This window comes from Sardina pilchardus, chromosome 3 (genome assembly GCF_963854185.1).
Source record: "Sardina pilchardus chromosome 3, fSarPil1.1, whole genome shotgun sequence".
NCBI classification, from domain to species: Eukaryota; Metazoa; Chordata; class Actinopteri; order Clupeiformes; family Clupeidae; genus Sardina; species Sardina pilchardus.
Genome location: NC_084996.1, coordinates 19,251,446 through 19,275,515, shown reverse-complemented (window position 1 = coordinate 19,275,515; position 24,070 = coordinate 19,251,446). Strand labels below are relative to the sequence as shown.

The 24,070-nt window shown below is 40.8% G+C and overlaps 2 protein-coding genes across 6 annotated transcripts in view; one reads left to right on the top strand and one right to left on the bottom strand.

Annotated features, from left to right (window-relative positions):
- Nucleotides 1-7,348: 7,348 nt before the first annotated feature.
- The window catches only part of LOC134076974 (deleted in malignant brain tumors 1 protein-like), a 330,477-nt gene continuing 313,755 nt past the window's right edge, over nt 7,349-24,070 (bottom strand). For all 5 annotated transcript variants that reach the window (XM_062532297.1, XM_062532299.1, XM_062532298.1 and 2 more), the window contains 4 exons: nt 9,281-9,574; nt 8,200-8,523; nt 7,891-8,052; nt 7,349-7,779 (listed from right to left, as the gene is read on the bottom strand). In XM_062532297.1, coding sequence (XP_062388281.1) covers nt 7,682-7,779; nt 7,891-8,052; nt 8,200-8,523; nt 9,281-9,574 — 878 coding nt within the window. In that variant the 3' untranslated portion in view covers nt 7,349-7,681. The remainder of the gene's footprint in view (nt 7,780-7,890; nt 8,053-8,199; nt 8,524-9,280; nt 9,575-24,070) is intronic.
- Nucleotides 15,375-24,070, top strand: part of LOC134076978 (uncharacterized) — a 28,229-nt gene continuing 19,533 nt past the window's right edge. The window contains exon 1 of the mRNA XM_062532306.1: nt 15,375-15,547. Coding sequence (XP_062388290.1) covers nt 15,445-15,547 — 103 coding nt within the window. The 5' untranslated portion in view covers nt 15,375-15,444. The remainder of the gene's footprint in view (nt 15,548-24,070) is intronic.

The window sequence follows — 24,070 nt, the reverse complement described above, 5'->3', positions numbered from 1 at the left end:
CAGTGAAGACAAATACATTGTATTTACATTTCTTGCTTCCAAGTTAGTTTCTCATGAAAAGGTAAAAGGTTACTCAAAGTTGCATGTAGTAGGCCCTAGTGACATTTTTCATAGCTAATCAAGAGTCCACATTATGATTGAAAGAAATGTCATCAGCCTGAGAATTGGGATCCTTACAGGCCTCAACAGCTTTTTTGTTTTTTGTTTTTCCCAGAGATACAGCCTTTTTAAAGTGTACTTCCTGTTTTAAACCAACTTCCGGTTATCACAGGAAGTCATGGATGGTCTCAAAAAGCCGCTTTGAAGAGATGAACAACATGTATGAGTTTCAAGTCTCAAATTTTCTATCAAGAGATATGAAAAAGTTGGAGACCACCGGATCGGTGGTTGGTGGTTTTTAGCCCCCTCAGTTAACACAGTGGGTTCAAAGGCCATCGTAACAGGGGTTATACATTTCACAGTGTTCTCCCTCAGTATCTCATCTGTCTTATATTACATTTTTAGCCTTGTGTAACTTGATCCACTTGGCCATTTTAAGCCCCTCAATTTAGTCGCCTTTTTCATTTTTGACAACTTTTGGACATATTCTAAGGTATCAATAAAGAGTAAAAATGGGATATAAAATTGTTATCCTGTTTACAGGATGGCAATCTGATCCCTCAAACATAAAAAAATGGGGTTAAACCCCATAATGTCCTTCTAGGAGGATCATAAAAATCAAACCAACACCTCCTTCAGCCAAGACAATTGTTCATTTTCTCTAACTTCAGACATGTACTGAGGGGATATTAAAATGGACAGGTCGGATCTACCACATTCACATGGTCTACAAGGTGGCATACTATTGCAGGAAAAAAGAAATGTTGGATTTGCATGTCATCTTGTCCTTGAAAAAAGGCAATGAAATTGGCATTTTTCGGAAAAAAACACCATTTTGGCCATCTTTGAAGGCCCATAGCCTCGAAATACGAAAACTTACCATCTCAATTTTTGTTCTCTTACTCATGGACTATATATATGTAAAGTTTTAAAAATGTGAGTGCTATCCATTCATGACCATAAGAGAACAAAAACAGGTTTTTTGTTTTTCATTGCTTTAAAAGAAATATGGGTTTGTTTCGATGAATAAGTCTTCAATGGTGGGAAGGACTATAATTCCTTTGTGATATTGGACAACTAAACAGGGTACTGTCCCAGTGTTCAAATTTTTAGAAAATAATATGGTAGGCTTAAGACAGGAGAGGGGTTTAAAAAAAAGTGGTGCTCATTAAATACAGGCATTTTCAGCCTTTTTTTAGGACACGTCTATCCACATTTGAAGAGCCATATCTCAGAAACTAAACAAGATACCAAGCTAAAATTTTGGTTTTCCTCTAATGAGACATGGAGGAACATTTTGACCAAAAATCAGGAAAAACTGAGGACCATGGTGTCGGACCTGTTCCAATTGATATGGAATTGCCCATACGGCGGCCATCTTGAATTTTTGGACAAAATTTAACATGCCCCAAGTCTTAATCTGTTTCAATAGGGGTTCTGACCAGGAATCCATTGAGAAAACTTTGACAGAAAACTAGGCCCAAAAAGTTGAGCAAATGACCTGTCTGATATCACAATATGGTATCAATGTAATTCGGCTACACAGCCTGCCGAAATGACCGTTGAATATTTTATCAATTTGAAAAATATAGACCTAATCATTCAGCCAATAACGTCGGCATCGCCTAACTGTGATTTTTGTGTGCAATGCACACCCTAGCTCTTCTACAGTCACGATAATGCAATACAATTATGATGTTTAACGCAGGCAATGTGAGCCTGCATGATAGACAGTAAAAGAATGACCTCTGAAGATTTCACCATTTCTAAAAAAGAAAATGTATCCACGCATATTGTCTACACAAATTATCTCTTGCTGTGATCCCTCGTGCTCTCATCTTAAATTGCAGAGTTTATTGTAGCAAAAAAAAAAACAACCATTCATGGTTTAACCATAAATGCATGACTTCATATCACAACATAATATCGATGTTACAGTAGGTTATAAAACTAGATGTACCGCAAAGCGATACACAATATGACCGCCGCTCAGTCCTGCACATTCTCTCCGCAAATATCAATCACGCTTGTGTTTCCATCGCCTACTCCATCCCTACTGCAACTTTTATGTATGTAAATGAGTGTGTGCATGTGTGCGCTTGCTTTTGTGTATGAGTGCTTCTCTGTCTAGTGTGAGTGTGTGTCTGCTTGTGTGTGTGTTTAATGTGTCTCTGAGTATATGTTCACTGTGTTCTCTGCCGTCACTGTCACTCCAATATCAGATAACACACACACACACACACTCACATGCGCGCGTGTGCACACACACACACACACACACACACACAAACACACATACACAGGCACACACTCACACACACACACACTCGCACACACACACACACACACACACACACACAAACACACACACACAGGCACACCCAGAGAGAGAGAGAGAGAAAGAGAGAACACACACAGAATACACACAGATAACACAGACACAGAGAGAGAGAGAGAGAGAGAGAGAAAGAAAGAGAACACACACAGAACATGCACATACACACATATACACACATGCAAACACACAGATGGGCACACAGAAACGCACCCACACACTATAGTACATCACACACACACTCACTTCTCAGCTCCGTTGGTCTCACAAAATGTACTCAAAGATGTGTGTGTGCGTGTGTGTGTGTGTGTGTGTAGGTGTGTGTGTGTGTGTGTGTGTAAGGGTGTATGTGTGCATGCGTGTGGGCGTGTTTGTGCATGTGTTTGTATAATGTTTTATGTACATGTGTGTATGTAGTGGTGCGTGTGTGTGTTCCTGCATGTTTGTTGCACCCAGAGCAACCATTCTCTTTTAAAACATATTTGGAAACTAGTTGATTAAAGGTTTCTAATGGTGTCACTTATATGTTTCTAGGACAAAAACTAGCAGAGATTGAGATGTTTGGAACAGTTTTTGAAATCCCCAGGGGGGGATTTAGACTCTAGATAATACCACCATCTACTGGCCGATGGGTATACAGTCCTGAATGTACACATAAATCCATTTATTTTATAGCCCCCCATGGATGAAATTCCACAAAACTTGGCTTACTCCCAGAGGGTGTCAGGTTAATCATACACATGAAATTTGGTGCAGTTCATAACATCTCATCTGAAGATATGGGCAATTAAAGCAATATTACATTGCATTTTCAATTTTTACGATGGGGGGGCCAATCACAAATGACTGGTTATAAGCTAAGTTGATGTAAGCTCTAGAGAACAACATACCATAAACATTTTGTCATCCTCGGTGCCACGGTTCAGGTAGTTATGTAGGAAAAACTGTCATTTTTGGGCTTCGGGCGGGGGCAGCGCGGGGGTGGAGTGACCCCCGGGGACGAAACGAAAATTTTCCATAGAACTCTACTGGGGCTACATGCCCACCAAGTTTCATGCGCTCCGGTGTTACGGTGTCCCGGGAATCGTTGACAAAAAATGACGGGAAAAAAGAATAAAAAAAATAAAAAAAAAAAAAAAACTTTGACAACAACTATATGACCGCTTCGCTAGCTACGCTAGCGGCGGTCATAATAAACTAAGCCTAGTTTGCCTTTGGACTGTTCAAGAGCTCCATGCTGGTGTGTTATCTATATATGATCAGTTTGGAAATTGTCCTTCTGTTTATCAACACTCATGTCTGATTCAATTACCACCTAGGAACCTCCACCTAATTTAGCAACCTACATAGCAGAGTAGGCCTAACCACTATACCCTACACTGTAAAAAAATTCCCTGTAAAATCACGGTATGTTACTGGCAGCTGTGGTTACCTGTAATCTACTGTTTTTTTACGGTAATTTTCCAACTACAGTATAATACTGTTTAATGTATCACAGTACACTGCAATATTTACACAGTAGTAGTACCGTAAAGTTACAGTACTCTACAAAATGTACACAGTACTAGTACTGTTAAAATAACACTACTCTACAGCATTTTCACAGTACTTGTATCGCTTAATTTTTATATACACTACTGATAATATGAGCAGCCCAAACAAGATGTCATTTAAAAGCTTTTTTATTAAATACAGTAAACAATATTAACATTTTAATTCATACAACTCACTTTCAATTCATACAACATCTGCACACCTATGATACATGAAAATGAACACCAGGCAGTGTAACTGGTGTGTGTGTGTGTGTGTGTGTGTGTGTGTGTGTGGACAGGATGAGAAAGCTTAGACACCCAAACCAGACTGGAGCCACTTGTGAATAACCTGTAACACAGATACATAAAATGTAGGCTAGGGTTTTATTACAGCAGACAAAGGCATTTATGTATGTTGATATTTACCTTCACTACATCCTGAACTGGTAACACCAGTTACAGAAGCATATGGCTATTTTTTATTATTAATGTGTGGACCAAAAGTCAAATAAATAAAATGTAAAACTGTATAGCTTACTTTACTTGGGTGGCAGGACAGAATGAGAAAGCGTAGACACCCAAACCAGACTGGAGCCACTTGTGAATAACCTGTAACACAGATACATAAATGTACATTTCAGAGAGCTTTTGAGGTAGAAGTTGGGTTTCATTACAGCAGACAAAGGCATTTATGCATGTTGACATTTACCTTCACTACATCCTGCACTGGTAACACCAGTTACAGAGGCATATGGTTATTTTTATTATTAATGTTTAGACCACCAGTTACAGAGGCATATGGTTATTTTTTATTATCAATGTTTAGACCAAAAGTCAAATAAATCAAATGTAAAACTGTATAGCTTACTTTACTTGGGTGGCAGGACAGGATGAGAAAGTGTAGACCCCCAAACCAGACTGGAGCCACTTGTGAATAACCTGCAACGCAGATACATAAATGTACATTTCATTAGAGAGCTTTTGAGGTAGAAGGTGGATTTTATTACAGCAGACAAAGGCATTTATGCATGTTGACATTTACCTTCACTACATCCTGAACTGGTAACACCAGTTACAGAGGCATATGGTTATTTTTATTATTAATGTTTAGACCACCAGTTACAGAGGCATATGGTTATTTTTTATTATCAATGTTTAGACCAAAAGTCAAATAAATCAAATGTAAAACTGTATAGCTTACTTTACTTGGGTGGCAGGACAGGATGAGAAAGCGTAGACCCCCAAACCAGACTGGAGCCACTTGTGAATAACCTGTAACGCAGATACATAAATGTACATTTCATTAGAGAGCTTTTGAGGTAGTAGGTGGGTTTTATTATAGCAGACAAAGGCATTTATGCATGTTGACATTTACCTCCAATTCGTCCTGAACTAGTAACACCAGTTACAGAGGCATATGGTTATTTTTATTTTTATTATTAATGTTTAGACCAAAAGTCAAATAAATCAAATGTAAAACTGTATAGCTTACTTTACTTGGGTGGCAGGACAGGATGAGAAAGTGTAGACCCCCAAACCAGACTGGAGCCACTTGTGAATAACCTGTAACGCAGATACATGTAGCCTACATTTCATTAGAGAGCTTTTGAGGTAGAAGATGGGTTTTATTACAGCAGACGAAGGCATTTATGCATGTTGACATTCACCTCCACTCCTGAACTAACACCAGTTACAGAGGCATATGGTTATTTTTATTTTTATTATTAATGTGTGGACCAAAAGACAAATAAATCAAATGTAAAACTGTAGCAGCTATAGCTTACTTGGGTGGCAGGACAGGATGAGAAAGCGTAGACCCCCAAACCAGACTGGAGCCACTTGTGAACCTGTAACGCAGATACATAATGTACATTTCATTAGAGCGCTTTTGAGGTAGAAGGTGGGTTTTATTACAGCAGAAAAAAGGCATTTATGCATGTTGACATTTACCTCCACTTCGTCCTGAACTGGTAACTTTAACGCTATCGTTAGTTAACAAGCTAACGCTAGCTAACCAACTTTTGTTGTTCACAGGCTAACGCTAGCTAACAAGCTAACGCAAGCCAACTTTTGTTGTTCACAGGCAAACACATTACGTTAGCGTTAAACCAAATTAAACTTTGCTCATTTTAAACTCTGAGTTTGGCTTTAATTAAAAAGGTAACAAAGCCCAAGTTGGACAGGATTTAGCCCTGTTTAAAGTGAGCTAAATTAGCTTGCGCAAGCTAGACGTAGCTGGCGTGTAAATATGAGCAATATCTGCCGGCCAGCAAATCTTTGGATAATATCAGCAAATAAAGCTAGCAGCTAGATAAGTAGGTAACTTGTGTTATGGAAGTACGTTTTCACTGAGTAGACTAGGTAACTGCATGAATAAAGCATATAGGAGCATACTTACAGTGAGCCTTCAGCAGCACTTCAACTAGAAAACTGAAGAAGCCGTGAGAATTTCCAGAAGTTGAACGTTCCTCTTCTACGGCTGATGCTGCTTTCCTACAGTAGTTACTGTTTATGCTCAACAACACACAGTCTTACAGTAATACAGTATTTCCACAGTAGTTGACTGTGTTGTGGAAAAACAGTAGCATGCTGTTGCAAAATTGCTGTTAATTAACAGCATTTTTTTACAGTGTATGATAAACCTAACAGCTATCTCAATTACCCTTGCAACAGTATAGAAATCATCGCAATCACCTTAGTAATGTTAACAAAGACCACTTTCCATTCAATTCAACTTTCCATTTCCACTTTCTCTCCATCCATTTACTTCCAACTATTTATTCCTTCATTAAACTGTCCTCCTATCAACATCCATTAATCTACCTATACATCCATTAAACTATTTGTCTATCAACTTTCATTAAACTATCTGTCTTATCAACATCCATTAAACTGTCTACCTCTACACAGCCCTTAAACTATGTCTATCAAACTATCTGCCTATCAACATTTATTAAACCACGTCAACCTAGAAAACCATATATGTCTTAGCAACACCTAACAATCTCAATTACCTATTTATAGATCAGTGGTAAATCCTCATTTGCTCAGTTTTACCCCATCTCTCTTTTTTTTTTAATATTATTTGTGTTAACTACAAATTATATTGTACATTTCATTTTTGGCATTTTCATGCACTGGTAATTCCTTGGAATTGCATTTCTAGTTAATTTATGATACATTCTTCAATCACAAAGAAAATTGGTGCCCTTAGCGGTTTGATTTTTACTCATTTTTTGAATTAAGGCGTTACTGTAAGATCAATTGTCAAATGATCCTCTGTTTAGGCAACTTTAGCATGGTATCAAATACATGTTCTCCCCACTGTATATATACAGTATATGAAAGGGTGACTCATAAAGTTAACTGACTTCCATACTTTATATTTGGTATCAAAGCTTCCATTTATTGTAAGCAAAAAGAACAACACTGAAACAATGCACTGACGATTTAGAGACAGCGTAGTATTCAATTATCATAGCCAGCTGTGTAAGGTACAAACAGATCTCACTTTGCTGTCAGACACCAATTTAGAATGATTTATATGCTTTTCATTTAGTTTCATTTTATTTTTTCTATCAGTATTTTTTGAAAAAGAAAGAGAAACAAACAAAGATAGAAAAAAACAGCATCAGACAGATGGGGCACAATCACAACAAATCTTGGAAGCAAAAGCACAGATAGCTACCCTCACATATATACTGAGGTCTGCTTAAGATGCGCATTCAACGTCTTCCTCCAGCTGAGATGGTATCTGCTCTGTCTTCACTGGCTCTGTTGGTTTTGGTACTTCAAATGACGTCATCGGCCCTAGGGTTAAGGACAAACAACAATAATGTTATTACCATAGTCTTTCTATTAGCATATTAATTATCTGGTCCAGCCAGGAGTATGATTTATTATAGTAGAATGGGTGCTCACAGTACTGATCATTGATCGCGTATATATGCTGTGTCTTCTTTATCCTCAACAGCAACACTGAGCACAGGACTATCACAAGGAGCAACAGCCCAGGTGTTGCCACATAGACCACAGAGGGATGTACAGATGCTACATGGTGAGACCACTCCATCCACGTCAGTGCTGTATCACATGAAGGAGTACCACATCAGTCATCAAAAATCAAATACATAAAAAAAAGTAAAATTGAACATTGTAATAACTTTAAAGAAAAAAAGAAAACAATATTATGATAAAAAAAAAATGTGTTATGAGAAAATGATACTACACCTCTTATGCTCACGTGAAGCTCATCTGTTTTTCCAGAGGTGAACAGACGTGCAGACAGAGTGACCTCATAGGAGCAGCTGTAGTTCCCTGCATGGAAAAAGTCTGCTTCAGGAAAGTCGAAAGAGGCAGAGTGATTGACCGCCTGCTCAGTCCAGATCTCCGCTGACCCATCAGAGATGAGGTGGAAAGAGCCTCCTTGGTACTGTGGCTTGGTGGAGCAGACGATGGAGAAGCTTTGGCCCCAGGGGACCTCTGGGCCGTTTGGCCCCAAGACCAGCTCTCCCTCTGGGGCACTCACAGAGATGATGGGCTGTGACAGGGACACTGGAGGACATAACACACACATGGAAAACATATTGAATATAGTATAGTGTAAGTTATGATTTTTTTCCCTTTTGCAGTAGGGTGTCTAAGCAGTATTTTAAGATATAATCTTAATAATGATATTTCTAATTAAGATTAAGATAGGAGGTAAAGAATAGACCATAACTTTGGATGCAATCTGATTTATTCAGTGAACAAAATAGTCTTCTTGGGATGAATAATATTCTTGGAACACCCTGACATCATACGGTTGAGTCAAATGTGCCTAGAGCTTAAGGTGCTGTGTACACCAAACACGTTTTTTGCGCTGAAAGCGCCCTCAACCTCCTTTTCTCTGCACTTCGAGAAGTGTTTATTGTTGCTATGTTACTAAAACCAGAGACGGTTTATAATGAGAAGTGATACTGACAAGCTTTTTTTCCGCCGAGGGCGCTCAGCGCTGTGAACGCTGAGCTACATAGACTTTATAATGAAAATTGTCGCCGTCGGCGCAAAAAAACACGATTGGTGGACACAGGGCCTTAAACTATAACAACTTAAAACATATACTGTTTTTTCTCAGTTTCTCATCGACAACAGAGAAGCTGGAAATTCAGGGTTTAACAACTCACCCACTACAGAGAAGCTGACAGGAGCTGACTAGTTAAACCCAGAGAAAAAATCAAACATTTCCACAGATCTGTAGAATATCGCCATCAAACAAAACAATGTCAAATGAAAAGTAATATGCTGTACACGTGGTTGTTTAACATCTCACCATCTACAGAGAAGCTGACAGGATCACTGCGAGAGGAGGTGAAATTGTGACCAGACACTCGTGTTTGATACTGGCAGTAGTAGGATCCTCCATGGGTAAAGTCCACCTGACGGATGGTGAAAACAGCAGAGGTTCCTGAGGCTGCCTTTGTCTCTCTATAGGACCCAGAGAGCTGCTGTAGGGTGAATGTCCCACCCAGGTACTGAGTGGAGATGGAGCAGCTCATCTGGACTTGCTGACCCCAAGATGAATTACTTTCAGATTGAAGGGTAAGCATTGGTTTTGGTAGGGGAACTGGGGGAAAACAATTGACCTGACCATTAGTTACCAAAATATAGAATAAAATTGTGATCAACTTAAAGGTAAACTCTTTTGAACCTGGACCATATTTGTGGTTGTCTGGGAACAGGCATCCAGGACTAGCCTGGATGCCAGACCGAAGTTTAGCCCTGCCTACATTATTTTTCTGCAGGGAACTTCGGTCTGGCACTGCTCCGTTCAGCTGCTACTATTCGAGATACAGAGCTGTTCGGACCAATCAAATTGTCAGGGCGGGCTTTACGTGATGGTTGACAGATGAACAGCAGTGAGGTTCACGGCTGCATGCGTCCTCGTTCGACGAGTTGGGTGTGAGACAGTGTTGGCTTAGGTTGATTTTGATTGCAACAGAAACGCTATGGCTATGAATGCATAATTTGTTCATGCAGTTTGGCCTTTCGTTTATCTTAGCTATTGAAACGGAGGTTTTATCACGGATTCACACAACTATTTCTGAACACTTAGACCAACGTGGATATGTGGGAAAACTTCAGTTTCACTTTCACCAAGTTAAAACAGCATGTTTGGGTGATGTTGTTCCCGTTGGTTTAAAAATGTCTGTTTGCTCGTTGGGTTAACAACACACTTCTCCAGCTGTTCATTGCATACAGTTTGAAGGAATTAGTTTTTAAAAACGAGGGAGGATGTTTTCCATATAGCCTACCCTGCTACATATTTCGTTGTCTTAGATTTCGCAGATACTGACAGCCAATAACTTGTTCTGTTTGGTTTGGGCTATCCAATGAGTGCAGAGCTACCCCCCCCCCCCCCCCCCCCCCCCCCCCGCCCTGTATCAGTTGAATCACGCCCCATAATCACAGCTGAATGGAGCAGTTTCAGACTCATATTCTGACAAGAATTGAGTATGACGTCGTCAGGCTAATCCAGGACAGGATGTGATATTTTATTTAAAGAGGACATAGAATGCATGAATTGAGTATTGTGCTGTGTTCTCTGATGTTAAAATAGTATATTCAACTTTGATTTAAAAAATAAACTCAATTGCAATTTTACAAGACTAATTAAAACCATATACAGTATTTAGGCTGGGTATTAAAATGGTCAGTTTGACTAAATGGCACCCTCTTTGGCAAACCAATTGAACTTTAATGGTTTTGCGATGTCTGACATCACAAGCAGGCTCTTTTCTAATTTGCCCATTTTTTTGTCTAGGGCACAACCATGCCTCATGTTCATGACAGCTCTTTATTTATGCACAACCTCTCTTAATTCATGAAAACCAAGAAAAAAAATATTTCCATTCTATGTCACCTTTAAATCTCATAGCTTCATGTAACATGTGTCAAAACCAATTCATCACTTTCTCGTACATAATATTGTTTTCCCGTAAGAAGTATAGTTAAGTTATAGGAAGCTAACATTCAACATTGCTCAGTAGGGAGATACCCGTAATGTTTGCATAAGAAGCTTAGTACAGCCTGCAGGAAAGCCATGACGGAAAGTCACTAGCAAGATCAGTGAAAAAGCTATGTAGCCTACGGTAGCATACTGTATGACAAGGTAAAGCATTAGGCTACAGATTGTACGGGTTGAGAATGCTCCTTTCTTTCCCGCACATCGGGACTCCCGAAGCATCGGGAAAACTGCAACCGCAAGGGGGCAACATAGACCGCCCTAATAATATGAAGGTTCGGCTCATGGAAAAACCCGAGGACACCGCGCTGGTGACAAGCGGAGAAAAGAGACATGACGCTCGGCATGTTAGATTGCAGTTGCAGAGTTTTCGAATGTTTACAGCCTACCTCACAGCTCTCTCACTCGACGTAGCCTATAACTCAGTCAGTCCAGCAGAGATGAGCAACGTTTTGGTCAATGGAGGGGGAGAGAAATGCTCCGCAAATCCGTCTCATTTAATCATTAAAACGAAAGTGATGACTGGCGAAATTAATCAAACGACGTTTCAATAAACCATTGTTGAAATGAATGAAAATGGTTTTAGAAAATCGCCTATAGGCCTATCAGAAGGAAATAGCCTTCAATTCAACCTGAAATACTCGAAAGGCAACCTTAGATTAATTCATGAATTCATTACGGTTAGCCTACAAGACCGCATTTCCGTGTATAGGCTATTTTAAAACGGAGGCATGTTCATTTTAACCGGCGACGCTGGGTAGCCTACATGTACCCAGCACTTGTTATCACAGATTTTGTCCCCACCACTTTTGACGACTGAAAATAAAATGTATTTAACAGAAATCTCTTTAATACATGCCTATGCTTGTCACTTTACTTATAACCGTAGGCTACATGCTTGGAGAAGATCGCGCATTTTGTAACATTGTAACAATGGATGGTCAGATATGCGATAGGGCAGTGAGGGTGATTCATTGTAACCATCGACTAGGAGGCCTAGCTCCGCAATATAAGTTTCTAGCAATGTATGTATCGTATGCATGTTCATGTTGATTCAGAGATAGGCATAGACTACCATAGGCTGCTGGGCGTCAAGCTATATGACAGCATTTTATCATGTGGTGAATTAATAACTAACGTCAGTTTAACATGTCAGAACTTTTGATCGGCGTTTCAAGTCCATGGCGCGAATAAAGCATTAAGTTGTTAGTAATCGAGCTGTGGCGCAACTAGTTGGAGCATGTGCAAGGTACAGATGGTACGGGTTGAGAATGCTCCTTTCTTTCCCGCACATCGGGACTCCCGAAGCATCGGGACTTTAATTAAAACTGCAACCGCAAGGGGGCAACATAAGACCGCCTTAATAAAATGAAGGTTCGGCTCATACCGGAAAACACGGAAAAACCCGAAGACACCGCGCTGGTGACAAGCGGAGAAAAGAGACAGCACGCTCGGCATGTCAGATTGCACTTACAGAGTTTTCCAATGTTTTACAGCCTACCTCACAGCTGGCTCTCTCACTCGACGTAGCCTATAACTCAGTCAGTCCAGCAGAGATGCCAGAGCAACGTTTAGGTCAATGGAGAGGGAGAGAAATGCTCCGCATATCCGTCTCATTTAATCCGTCTCATTTAATCATTAAAATGAAGGTGATGACTGGCGAAATTATAATCAAACGACGTTTCAATAAACCATTGTTGAAATTAATGAAAATGGTTTTAGAAGCCTTCAATTCAACCTGAAAGACTCGATAGGCAACCTTAGATTAATTCATTAATTCATTACGGTTACAAGACCGCATTTCCGTGAATAGGCTATTATTGTCAAGGCGAAGAGGAAAGAGATGGACAAGATGGACATTTAGGCTACATTTATGCTAGGAATACTTAGAAATGTGTAGGCCTATAGGCTATTTTAAAACGGAGGCATGTTCATTTTAACCGGCGACGCTGGGTAGCTTACCCAGCACTTGTTATCACAGATTTTGTCCCCACCACTTTTGACAACTGAAAATAAAATGTATTTAACAGAAATATCTTTAATATGCCATGCCATGTCACTTTACTTATAACTGTAGGCTACATGCATGGAGAAGATCGCGCATTTTGTAACATTGTAACAATGGATGGTCAGATATGCGATAGGGCAGTGGGGGTGATTCATTGTAACCATCGACTAGTAGGCCTAGCTCCGCAAAAGAAGTTTCTAGCAACAGAACTATATGGATCTCGTAATGCATGTTCATGTTGATTCAGAGATAGACATAGACTACAGTGGGCTATTGTGCGTCAATATAACAGCATTTTATCATGTGGTGAATTAATGACTAACGTCAGTTTAACATGTCAGAACTTTTGATCGGCGTTTCAAGTGCATGCCGCCGCCGCGAATAAATGAACTCGACTGACTGAATCCTTTAGGCTATATTTGTTGGCTAAGCGCAAAGGTAACGACACTCGAACTGTGGCGTAACTGGCTGAGGCATCTCAATCACACGTCAGCGACCGGGGTTCAAAACCTACTCCACGAACCTCTCCGGAACCCATTAAGACAAAAGGCATTATTTTATTAAAAAAATGAAAGTTTTGCGATTTTTTTATGATTGCGATGTCTGCTGAAAAGAAAAGTTAATGTGAATTCGTGGTTCAGCGCGCGCACACACACACACACACACACACACACACACATTTTTACATTTACATAATAGGGCTCGGGCACACGCCTTGCATTCTAGGAATATCGCTGCCATTTGGTAGCGCACTGAACGTAATATCCATTCAGAATTCAAGACAAGAAGCAGAAATATAGTAGCGATTTATTCTTTTCCTCTTGCGATCGTGGGTTGCACTGTTACACCCCACTACACAGCAACATACGACCAAGAAGGCAAAAACTAAGTAACAGGAACACACTAAAAGGCGGGAGTAAATCCATAGTAAACTAAGGAGTGAAGCTGCCAATGTGGCTGTGCCCGCAAAGTTTTGATGTCATGATCCCGAGCCCTAGTGTCAGGAAGTGTCTGTCGAGAGAGAGGGGGAAGGGAGGCAATCGTCCTCAATGCCGTATAGGTAGGCTATAATGTCTAGTGAACTGGTTAGACAAGTGTGGGGGAGGGGGAATGATCGCACAAGACAATTGCTCTTCATGAAATGGGTAGTCTCACAGACGGCCGTCGATTTTTAAACGTAGCCTAGCCTACTACATCACTTGCGAAATCGGACGTGGCACATAGCGTAATTATTAGGCTACTGGATGTAATATAGCAAGTCCATAGACTTTGTTCATCCTATATTAGCCTATATTAAAATGTAATGTGCTGCGGGGAAGCATTGGGGAAGTCAGTTTAAGTTGTCCTGTAACAATTTGCCTCATGCAAAAGAAGGCCTTAAGTTAACGGACTGAAGGCCTGTTTACATGTCAAACATGCATTAAATCTAAGAAACGAAAAACACAAATATCATGTATTGTGTCGTTAACAGTTAATGACTTCGTGGCCACTATGCGCAACTGCATCGCGCAGTGAGCTGAAGGATAGGAGGACCGACACTTAATAACACAAAGCTTTGTAAAGCACTAACAACCACCCCTCAAAGTTCATTGTCCATAAGTCCAAACAATAAGCATAACAATCCGACAATCCAAAATGATAACGAGATCTCCCAGAAACGAAAAACAAGTTTGTTGAGTAGCCTAGTCCTTCCAACAATCTCAGCTTTTGCGTTTGTTAGATAAAAGGCATCCTGTCCTGCTGTATTCCAATGAGAAAAAAACATCCACAAGGTAGGCTAAGGGTCACGGTAATGCAGCATGCAGGAATCTATACGCACAAAACGAATGAATGGGTTATATCGCCCAAAACGAATGAATGGGTTGGGAGAGTCGTCTGGCTGTGTCAGCAGACTGCAGTCGGTCTCGAGGGGTTAGGCTAAATAGCGCACGTACTTGAATTTTAATCTGAAGAAGACCACACGGTCGAAACGTCATTCCTTTGTGCTAAAGAAAATGAAATCAAATCAAAAAAGAAGGATTTCAAGTGTGCGAACCTTTTTCCATTTTTTTTATGATTTAGGCTACTCTTGTTCTGCACCTTGACCGGGGATGTGCACAAACTTTTTTACTACACTTGAATTTAAGGGCGTATTCACACCAGGAAGGTCCGTTGGTTCACTTATTTGGTCCGGACCAATTTTTTTTTCTTTTTTTCTTTTTTAGTGCGGTTCGCTTTCACACCGTGATGAATTGCAACCGGACCAGAATTTATAAACAAAAGCACATGTGCTAAGGTCATTCAACCATTGGCTGGTAAACGTGTAGGTGGGGTAAAGAATAGGAAGCCAAAGTCAAAGTTGGCCCACGTAAATACTATGTTTGCGTACTGCACTCGTTATTATCCTAGCAATATAGTTTATACAGTTACAGCTTTGCAGAAGTGCTTGAGCGTCAAGACCGTTTGATGCAAGTTGAACAATATCATGCTGGTAATTTTGCAACGACGAAGACGTGCAACAAAACAGCTGAGAAGAGCTCTCATGTGTGTCCAACATGCTAACAGCAGGCCTACGGAAGACGGAACGGGTAGGAGATGCAAAATCAAATTATTGTTGGCAAAAAAGCGTTAGCCCACTGCTGCTTACAGCTGTTGTGCGTCACGGAGCTATCCTACATTTCCCATAATGCGCAAAAACTACGGGAGCTCGTCAAATCCAAAAAAGGTAGATTTCTGTAACTGGGTCGGATCGAGGGCGGTCTGCTTTCACACCATAAACGAACCGCACCAGGGTTCGGTAGGAACCGCTCCGAGACCACCTCCTCAGCTGGGTCTCGGTCCGCTTGTTTGGTCCGCACTAGAGTTCGAGTGATTGTATTCACACCAGTCAAAAAGGTCCGAACCAAGCAAGAAACGAACTTGAGTTTGTTTTAATCGAACTAAACAAGGCAGGTGTGAATACCCCCTTAAACCAACTTTTCTCTAGCCTTTATCCTATAGCCATACTTTAATAATCAGATATTATGCTCATTTTTGTAGGCTACACCTCAACGGCAAGCACGCACGCAAATGCTGCTTTTGCACATCTACAATATTGGCCAAGCTATATTCATGGATTTCATCAGGTCCCGTTCCACAGGTGTATACAATCAAGCACCTTGATTATCAATGCAGACTGCATGGTGCTTGATTAATACACCTGTGCAAAGGGACCTGATGAAACCCATGAATAGAATAGGCTTTTAGGACTGTATTTTGCCTTCGTGCAACTTTAGTTGTGCTCAATCTAAATTATTGTCAGTAAGGATAGGTCATATTACCAAATGGCGAACCTCGAAAATTATTTAGGGTATAGAGCCGTGTCCATTACGCATGCAGTTATTTTTTAGGCTATTGTTTTATTTGAGTGTTTTTGTCTACCATGGCAAACATAGTTGAAACGTTCGCTCTAAACTTATGTATTTCCAATCGGGAGAAGCAGCGGACAGGAGCGCCACCACAAGCAAGCACTTCTAGCCCAAATTAACATGGCAACGTTGCCTATGACTAAAGTGTCTAAGTAGGCTAGTCCTACTAATATTACATTTGATTGGTAGGCTAGCATGTTTGTAGCGCGCCAGTTTACCCATCCCCTACATCAAAACAGCTTAGAATCAATCAAAGAATCAGCTGTGTCGGCGTTAGGCTGTAGGCGATTTTCTATAACCATTTCAACTTTCAATTTCAATAATGGTTTATTGAAACGTCGTTTGATTAATTTCGCCAGTCATCACCTTCATTTTAATGATTAAATGAGATTAAGGAGTCGACTATTGACGGATATGCGGTCTTCATCATTAAATGCAGCTGAAATGTGGGATGAAACTTTCTGCCACCTGGTGGTTGTTTGGGTACATTGCCTTAGCCTCGAAAAAAATCGGCTTGACAGCCTGCGGGATCTCTTCGGGAGTCCCGCGGGAGAAGGTGCATTCTCAACCCGTACCCACTGTACGCCAGCGATTGGGGTTCGAAACCCACTCGAAGAACCTCTCCGGAACTCATCAAGAGAAAAGTTGTCGTTTTATTAAAAAATGAAAGATTTTCTGTTTTGCGATTTTTTTTATGTTTGCGATGTCTGCTGAAAAGAAAAGTTAATAGCCTACCCAGCTAACAATTTCTGGTTAGGAGAACGTTTTTAGAACGTTTTTTTCCTGGTTAGGAAAACGTTGCCTGAAAGTTGCGAAAGTTGCCACAAGGTTCCCCAGGAAAGTTTTCTTGACGAAAATACAACGTTTTTTTCTGGTTGTTTATTTTGGTTAGCAGAACGTTCTCCTACCCTTTAGGGAACTTTACTATATTTGGTTGCATTAACGTTCCCCTAACCTCCCAGCAACAAAGTGTAAAGGGGGAAAAAATATGTAGAATTATCGTGACATTAGCTGCGTTTCCATTACAAATATGCGCAAAAACTTTGTCGATATTGTCTTAATGTCGAATATCACAATTTTCGCAATTGCGGTGTTTCCATTACATTCGGCTAACTAAATTAAAATCTCGTGTATTCTCGCGTGCTGTAGGCTAAGTCATTAGGAGACATGGTGGTTATCAACATTACCCAGATTTAGCCATAGGGATTTAGCCTACACTAAATGCATTCAAATTGCCACCACGGTACGCTGATTATCAGTCATTAGGCTATAAGCCATCAGCGGAGGAGGCCTACGTTTTGGTGGGGCAGAAACATAAAATTAAAAATGACATATTTCACAGGAGTTTGTTGTAGTAGGCCTATGCTTAAATCATGTCACAGCCATGTCAGTGGAATATTTCGTAGATCAGCCCAGTTGATTAGTTTCTAAAACTAGAATCTAGATTCTAGATTTCTTTCAGCACCGTTCTCATCACGTTAAACCAGCAAAGCATAGCAACGTTGTTGCTATGGGTAAACAAAACTAGTTGAGCGGTTGCGTAGCCTATGCAGCGTTTTTGAGAAAGTGTTGTCGGCAAGTTCACAGCTGTGGATTCAACATTTTAGAATGACGCGAGCCACTTTTAATGAAAAAAAATATATTGTTTTACATTATTCTCCCGGTGCCACTTCCTGTCGGCAGTCTTCTTCGTCGGTTTCGTTCCTCCTAACATCCGGTTGTTGGATCACGTGACTCGTCAGATGCGAAAAAAGTGTTTCCATTGCAGTTTTGCGAAATATACAAATTTCGATACGCTCGAAATACCACCTCACCCGAGCGCAAAAACTTTTTATCGAAACATGTGAGTTTTTTCGAAATGTGTGTGTTTCCATTAAGCACATTTCTTTTCGCAACTCTTAATTTGCGCAATTTAATGGGTAATGGAAACGCAGCTACTGAGGCATGGCTCCGCTGTACACTTGCCGTCTGCGGCGACAGCCTATCTGCAACCTGGGAGAGCGAACGTCTCTGATGACTAAGGCAATGACATTATAGGCTACCACACGCATGCAAATTCACTTACCATTAGCTGCTTGCTGAACTGCGACGCATACGGCTTGTTATCATGTCTTAGTGTCAGCTAAGTATTTAAATGCGGTTAGGTCTAATACTTTTTTGTCTACGGTGTCTTTTCCTATAATAAACGATTAGTCAGATCAAAACATAAGCAGAGCAGGCGCTAGCCTAACACACTGTTTCAACATTCAAAACAGGCTGTTTTTATTGCATCGTATGCCATTAAAAGTCCTCGGTTCAGAATTATGATGGATTTTGGTTTATTTTGTTTTAAATTGGGACTGGGAATTGTGGGATAGGCTGAGTGAACAGCACAGTAACATAGGCTATAACTTGGACTACGTGTTAATATAAAACAATTCTCCCCCGGGAACATTGTGCTGTTTAAGATGCAGTCTCAACGTTTGAGAAAGAATTCATTGGAGTCCTCATCATCATATTTTCATAACAAATAAAGCTTTAAAAACATGAATGCATTTCAGGTGCCACTCTAATCGATTATGGATTAATCCAAAACTATTCGTCAGATTAGTTAGCATGAAATCGTTGTGTGCCTGCCTGGGACTATGGCTAGCTAGCTCTTCCACCCGGTTTACCCTGTTTTTTAAAAGCCTGTTGGACTTAATGGAACAAGTGCATGGAGATGTGAAGAATGTGATCGATACAGCCAGCCTACGTGAGTAACTTTATCTCTGTGTTATCCAAATGTCATAAAGTTAGCGAGGTTGAGTCTGCTAAAACACCAACACCCCAGAACTCACGGACCCGAGATGGAAGTTTCTCAACCTAGCTTCGCTGGCCCCTTTAGCTGACGGGCTGGCTCTGGTCGGCCGAATATCAATCCAACAGAGGGGGGAAGAATAGAATAGGGCTATATGTCGATTTTGCAACAAATTATTCCGACTTTGCAGTGTGGCTGCTGGCCGTGTTCAATTGGAAACTCATAGAAACTCTGGGGCGATTTTCATCAATCAACCCCACGCACATAACCAGAGAATACCGATATGGTTATACAAATAAGATACCTAAAAACAACTAAGTAGCAACGTTGTGTGAAAAGAGAAATGCAACCAGAATATAACGTTTTTTTCTTTAGTTGTAATAACGTTCGGGAAACTTTGATAACCTGGAGCTAACGTTCTCTCCAGGGTATTAGAAGGTTACTGATAAACTAACCAGCGGCTAACGTTATTTGCTTGCTGGGATTCAACCAGAATATAACGTTTTTTTTCTTTAGTTGTAAAAACGTTAGGGGAACGTTATTTGTTTTGACAACCTGGAGATAAGGTTCTCTAAACGTTATTAGTAGGTTGCTGAAAAACGAACCATAGGGGAACCAAAAGCTAACGTTAGTGAAAGTTAGCAGAACGTTAATTGTTTGCTGGGTATGTGAATTCGTGGTTCAGCGCACACTCACGCACATTTTTACATTGACATAGTGTCGGGCTCAGGTGTCTGTCGAGAGAGAAGAGGGAGAGGCAGTCGTCCTCAGTGCCACATATAGGTAGGCTATAATGTAGTGAACTGGTTAGACGGGTGTGGGGGAGGGGGCATGATCGCACAAGACAATTGCTCTTCATGAAATGGATCTCACATACGGCTGTCGATTTTTAAATGTAGGCTAGGCCTACTACACCACTTGCGAAATCGGACGTGGCACATAGCCTAATTATTAGGCTACTGGATTTAATATAGCAAATCCATGGACTTTGTTCATCCTATATATACAATAAGTATAAAATCCGACAATCCAAAACGATAACGAGATCTCCCAGAAACGAAAAAGGTATAGGGTCACGGTAATGCAGAATGCATGAATCTCTCTCTCTCTCTCTCTTTCTCTCTCTCTCTCTCTCTCTATATATATAGACCTGGCTTTTTACCAAATGGCGAACCTCGAAAATTATTTAGGATATAGAGCCGTGTCCATTACGCACTACAGTTATTTTTTAGGCTATTGTTTTATTTGAGTGTTTTTGTCTATCATGGCAAACATAGTTGAAACGTTCGCTCTAAACTTATGTATTGTTTTAAGAGAATATGCCAATGATAATGGCACTTTGTAAAAACAACAAATTCTTAGGATTTGTCCTCTCACCTGCAGCAGGCCCATTCAAAAGCCCATCAACCTCATTTGCATTTGAAAGAGCCAATCACTAAAGTGACACATTTAGTCTGGAAAAAGTAGCAGGCTAGCCTACTTTATGAGTTTTTTTGACCCCTCTAATAAATTGCCTATAGGCCTACTACGATATGGAGGAAGGGCTGCCTAACTGTTCCCCCTAAGAGTGTTTTCATAAGATAAAATGTTTACGCTATTTAAGTTTAGGATTTGGTAGACAAGACAACCTCGGAAAAGTTCTTCAGATAAACATTTTTTTATTGAATTAAAGGAAAGAAAATGTATCACCGGGGTTTCGGGGCTTGCGAAGGCATTCGTTGATCTTATCGATGCAGTCCTTGCGGCCACTTCTCCCCATCGTAGGAAACTTTCTGTTTAGTGTTGACAACACAAAGGCCTTCACGTTGTGTGGCAGTGCTTGCTTGCCCTTCGATCCATCCCAGTTGGTGGTTTTGCACCTGTCCCTGAGTTATAGTCTATAGCATGGGTCTTCAACCGGGGGTCAAGGTGTTCTGCGTGAATTCATTAATCCAACGTTCTCCGCGATGTCATACCATCAAAATGAAACGATAACGATAATCTTGTGTGTTTGTGTTTCCTTGTGTAAGACAAGTTATATTTACACAAGATGCAGAGACTCTCTGTCTGTATCAGGTTGAGCAAATGAAGCTTTGCCTGAATTTAGCTGAATTTATACCACCAGAGAGGGTTAAAGCGGAGCTTCTCACACTTGAATATTAATTCGCCAATGTGAATGTAACGGTAAACACAGCAACGTTGTATCTAAGACAGCGGCAATATAAACGAAAACTAGATGTACCGCAAAGCGATACACAATATGACCGCCGCTCAGTCCTGCACATTCTCTCCGCAAATATCAATCACGCTTGTGTTTCCATCGCCTACTCCATCCCTACTGCAACTTTTATGTATGTAAATGAGTGTGTGCATGTGTGCGCTTGCTTTTGTGTATGAGTGCTTCTCTGTCTAGTGTGAGTGTGTGTCTGCTTGTGTGTGTGTTTAATGTGTCTCTGAGTATATGTTCACTGTGTTCTCTGCCGTCACTGTCACTCCAATATCAGATAACACACACACACACACACACACACACACACACTCACATGCGCGCGTGTGCACACACACACACACACACACACACACACAAACACACATACACAGGCACACACTCACACACACACACTCGCACACACACACACACACACACACACACACACACACAAACACACACACACAGGCACACCCAGAGAGAGAGAGAGAGAAAGAGAGAACACACACAGAATACACACAGATAACACAGACACAGAGAGATAGAGAGAGAGAGAGAGAGAGAGAGAGACAGAAAGAAAGAGAACACACACAGAACATGCACATACACACATATACACACATGCAAACACACAGATGGGCACACAGAAACACACCCACACACTATAGTACATCACACACACACTCACTTCTCAGCTCCGGTGGTCTCACAAAATGTACTCAAAGATGTGTGTGTGCATGTGTGTGTGTGTAGGTGTGTGTGTGTGTGTGTGTGTGTGTGTGTGTGTAAGGGTGTATGTGTGCATGCGTGTGGGCGTGTTTGTGCATGTGTTTGTATAATGTTTTATGTACATGTGTGTATGTAGTGGTGCGTGTGTGTGTAGGTATGCGTGTGTGTGTGTGTGTATTTATGTGTGTGTGTGTGTGTGTGTGTGTGTGTGTGTGTGTGTGTGTGTGTGTGTTCCTGCATGTTTGTTGCACCCAGAGCAACCATTCTCTTTTATTTTTATCTCTTTTATCTTTTATTATTGATTAAAGGTTTCTAATGGTGTCACTTATATGTTTCTAGGACAAAAACTAGCAGAGATTGAGATGTTTGGAACAGTTTTTGAAATCCCCAGGGGGGGATTTAGACTCCAGATAATACCACCATCTACTGGCCGATGGGTATACAGTCCTGAATGTACACATAAATCCATTTATTTTATAGCCCCCCCATGGATGAAATTCCACAAAACTTGGCATACTCCCAGAGGGTGTCAGGTTAATCATACACATGAAATTTGGTGCAGTTCATAACATCTCATCTGAAGATAGGGGCAATTAAAGCAATATTACATTGCATTTTCAATTTTTACGATGGGGGGGCAAATCACAAATGACTGGTTATAAGCTAAGTTGATGCAAGCTCTAGAGAACAACATACCATAAACATTTTGTCATCCTCGGTGCCACGGTTCAGGTAGTTATGTAGGAAAAACTGTCATTTTTGGGCTTCGGGCGGGGGCAGCGCGGGGGTGGAGTTACCCCCGGGGACGAAACGAAAATTTTCCATAGAACTCTACTGGGGCTACATGCCCACCAAGTTTCATGCGCTCCGGTGTTACGGTGTCCCGGGAATCGTTGACGAAAAATGACGGGAAAAAAGAAAAAAAAAAAAAAAAAAAAAAAAACTTTGACAACAACTATATGACCGCTTCGCTAGCTACGCTAGCGGCGGTCATAATGATAGTAGCAGTGGTATAAACGGGATAATCAACTCCGCGCCGTGCGTTTATAGGAAAATAATGCACTGCAATAATGCCTGTGGCGTCGGGACCTTATTATGACCGCCGCTAGCGTAGCTAGCGAAGCGGTCATATAGTTGTTGTCAAAGTTTTTTTTTTTTTTTTTTTTTTTTTTCTTTTTTCCCGTAATTTTTCGTCAACGATTCCCGGGACACCGTAACACCGGAGCGCATGAAACTTGGTGGGCATGTAGCCCCAGTAGAGTTCTATGGAAAATTTTCGTTTCGTCCCCGGGGGTCACTCCACCCCCGCGCTGCCCCCGCCCGAAGCCCAAAAATTACAGTTTTTCCTACATAACTACCTGAACCGTGGCACCGAGGATGACAAAATGTTTATGGTATGTTGTTCTCTAGAGCTTGCATCAACTTAGCTTATAACCAGTCATTTGTGATTTGCCCCCCCATCGTAAAAATTGAAAATGCAATGTAATATTGCTTTAATTGCCCCTATCTTCAGATGAGATGTTATGAACTGCACCAAATGTCATGTGTATGATTAACCTGACACCCTCTGGGAGTATGCCAAGTTTTGTGGAATTTCATCCATGGGGGGCTATAAAATAAATGGATTTATGTGTACATTCAGGACTGTATACCCATCGGCCAGTAGATGGTGGTATTATCTGGAGTCTAAATCCCCCCCTGGGGATTTCAAAAACTGTTCCAAACATCTCAATCTCTGCTAGTTTTTGTCCTAGAAACATATAAATGACACCATTAGAAACCTTTAATCAACTAGTTTCCAAATATGTTTTAAAAGAGAATGGTTGCTCTGGGTGCAACAAACATGCAGGAACACACACACACACACACACACACGCACACACACACACACACACACATAAATACACACACACACACGCATACCTACACACACACGCACCACTACATACACACATGTACATAAAACATTATACAAACACATGCACAAACACGCCCACACGCATGCACA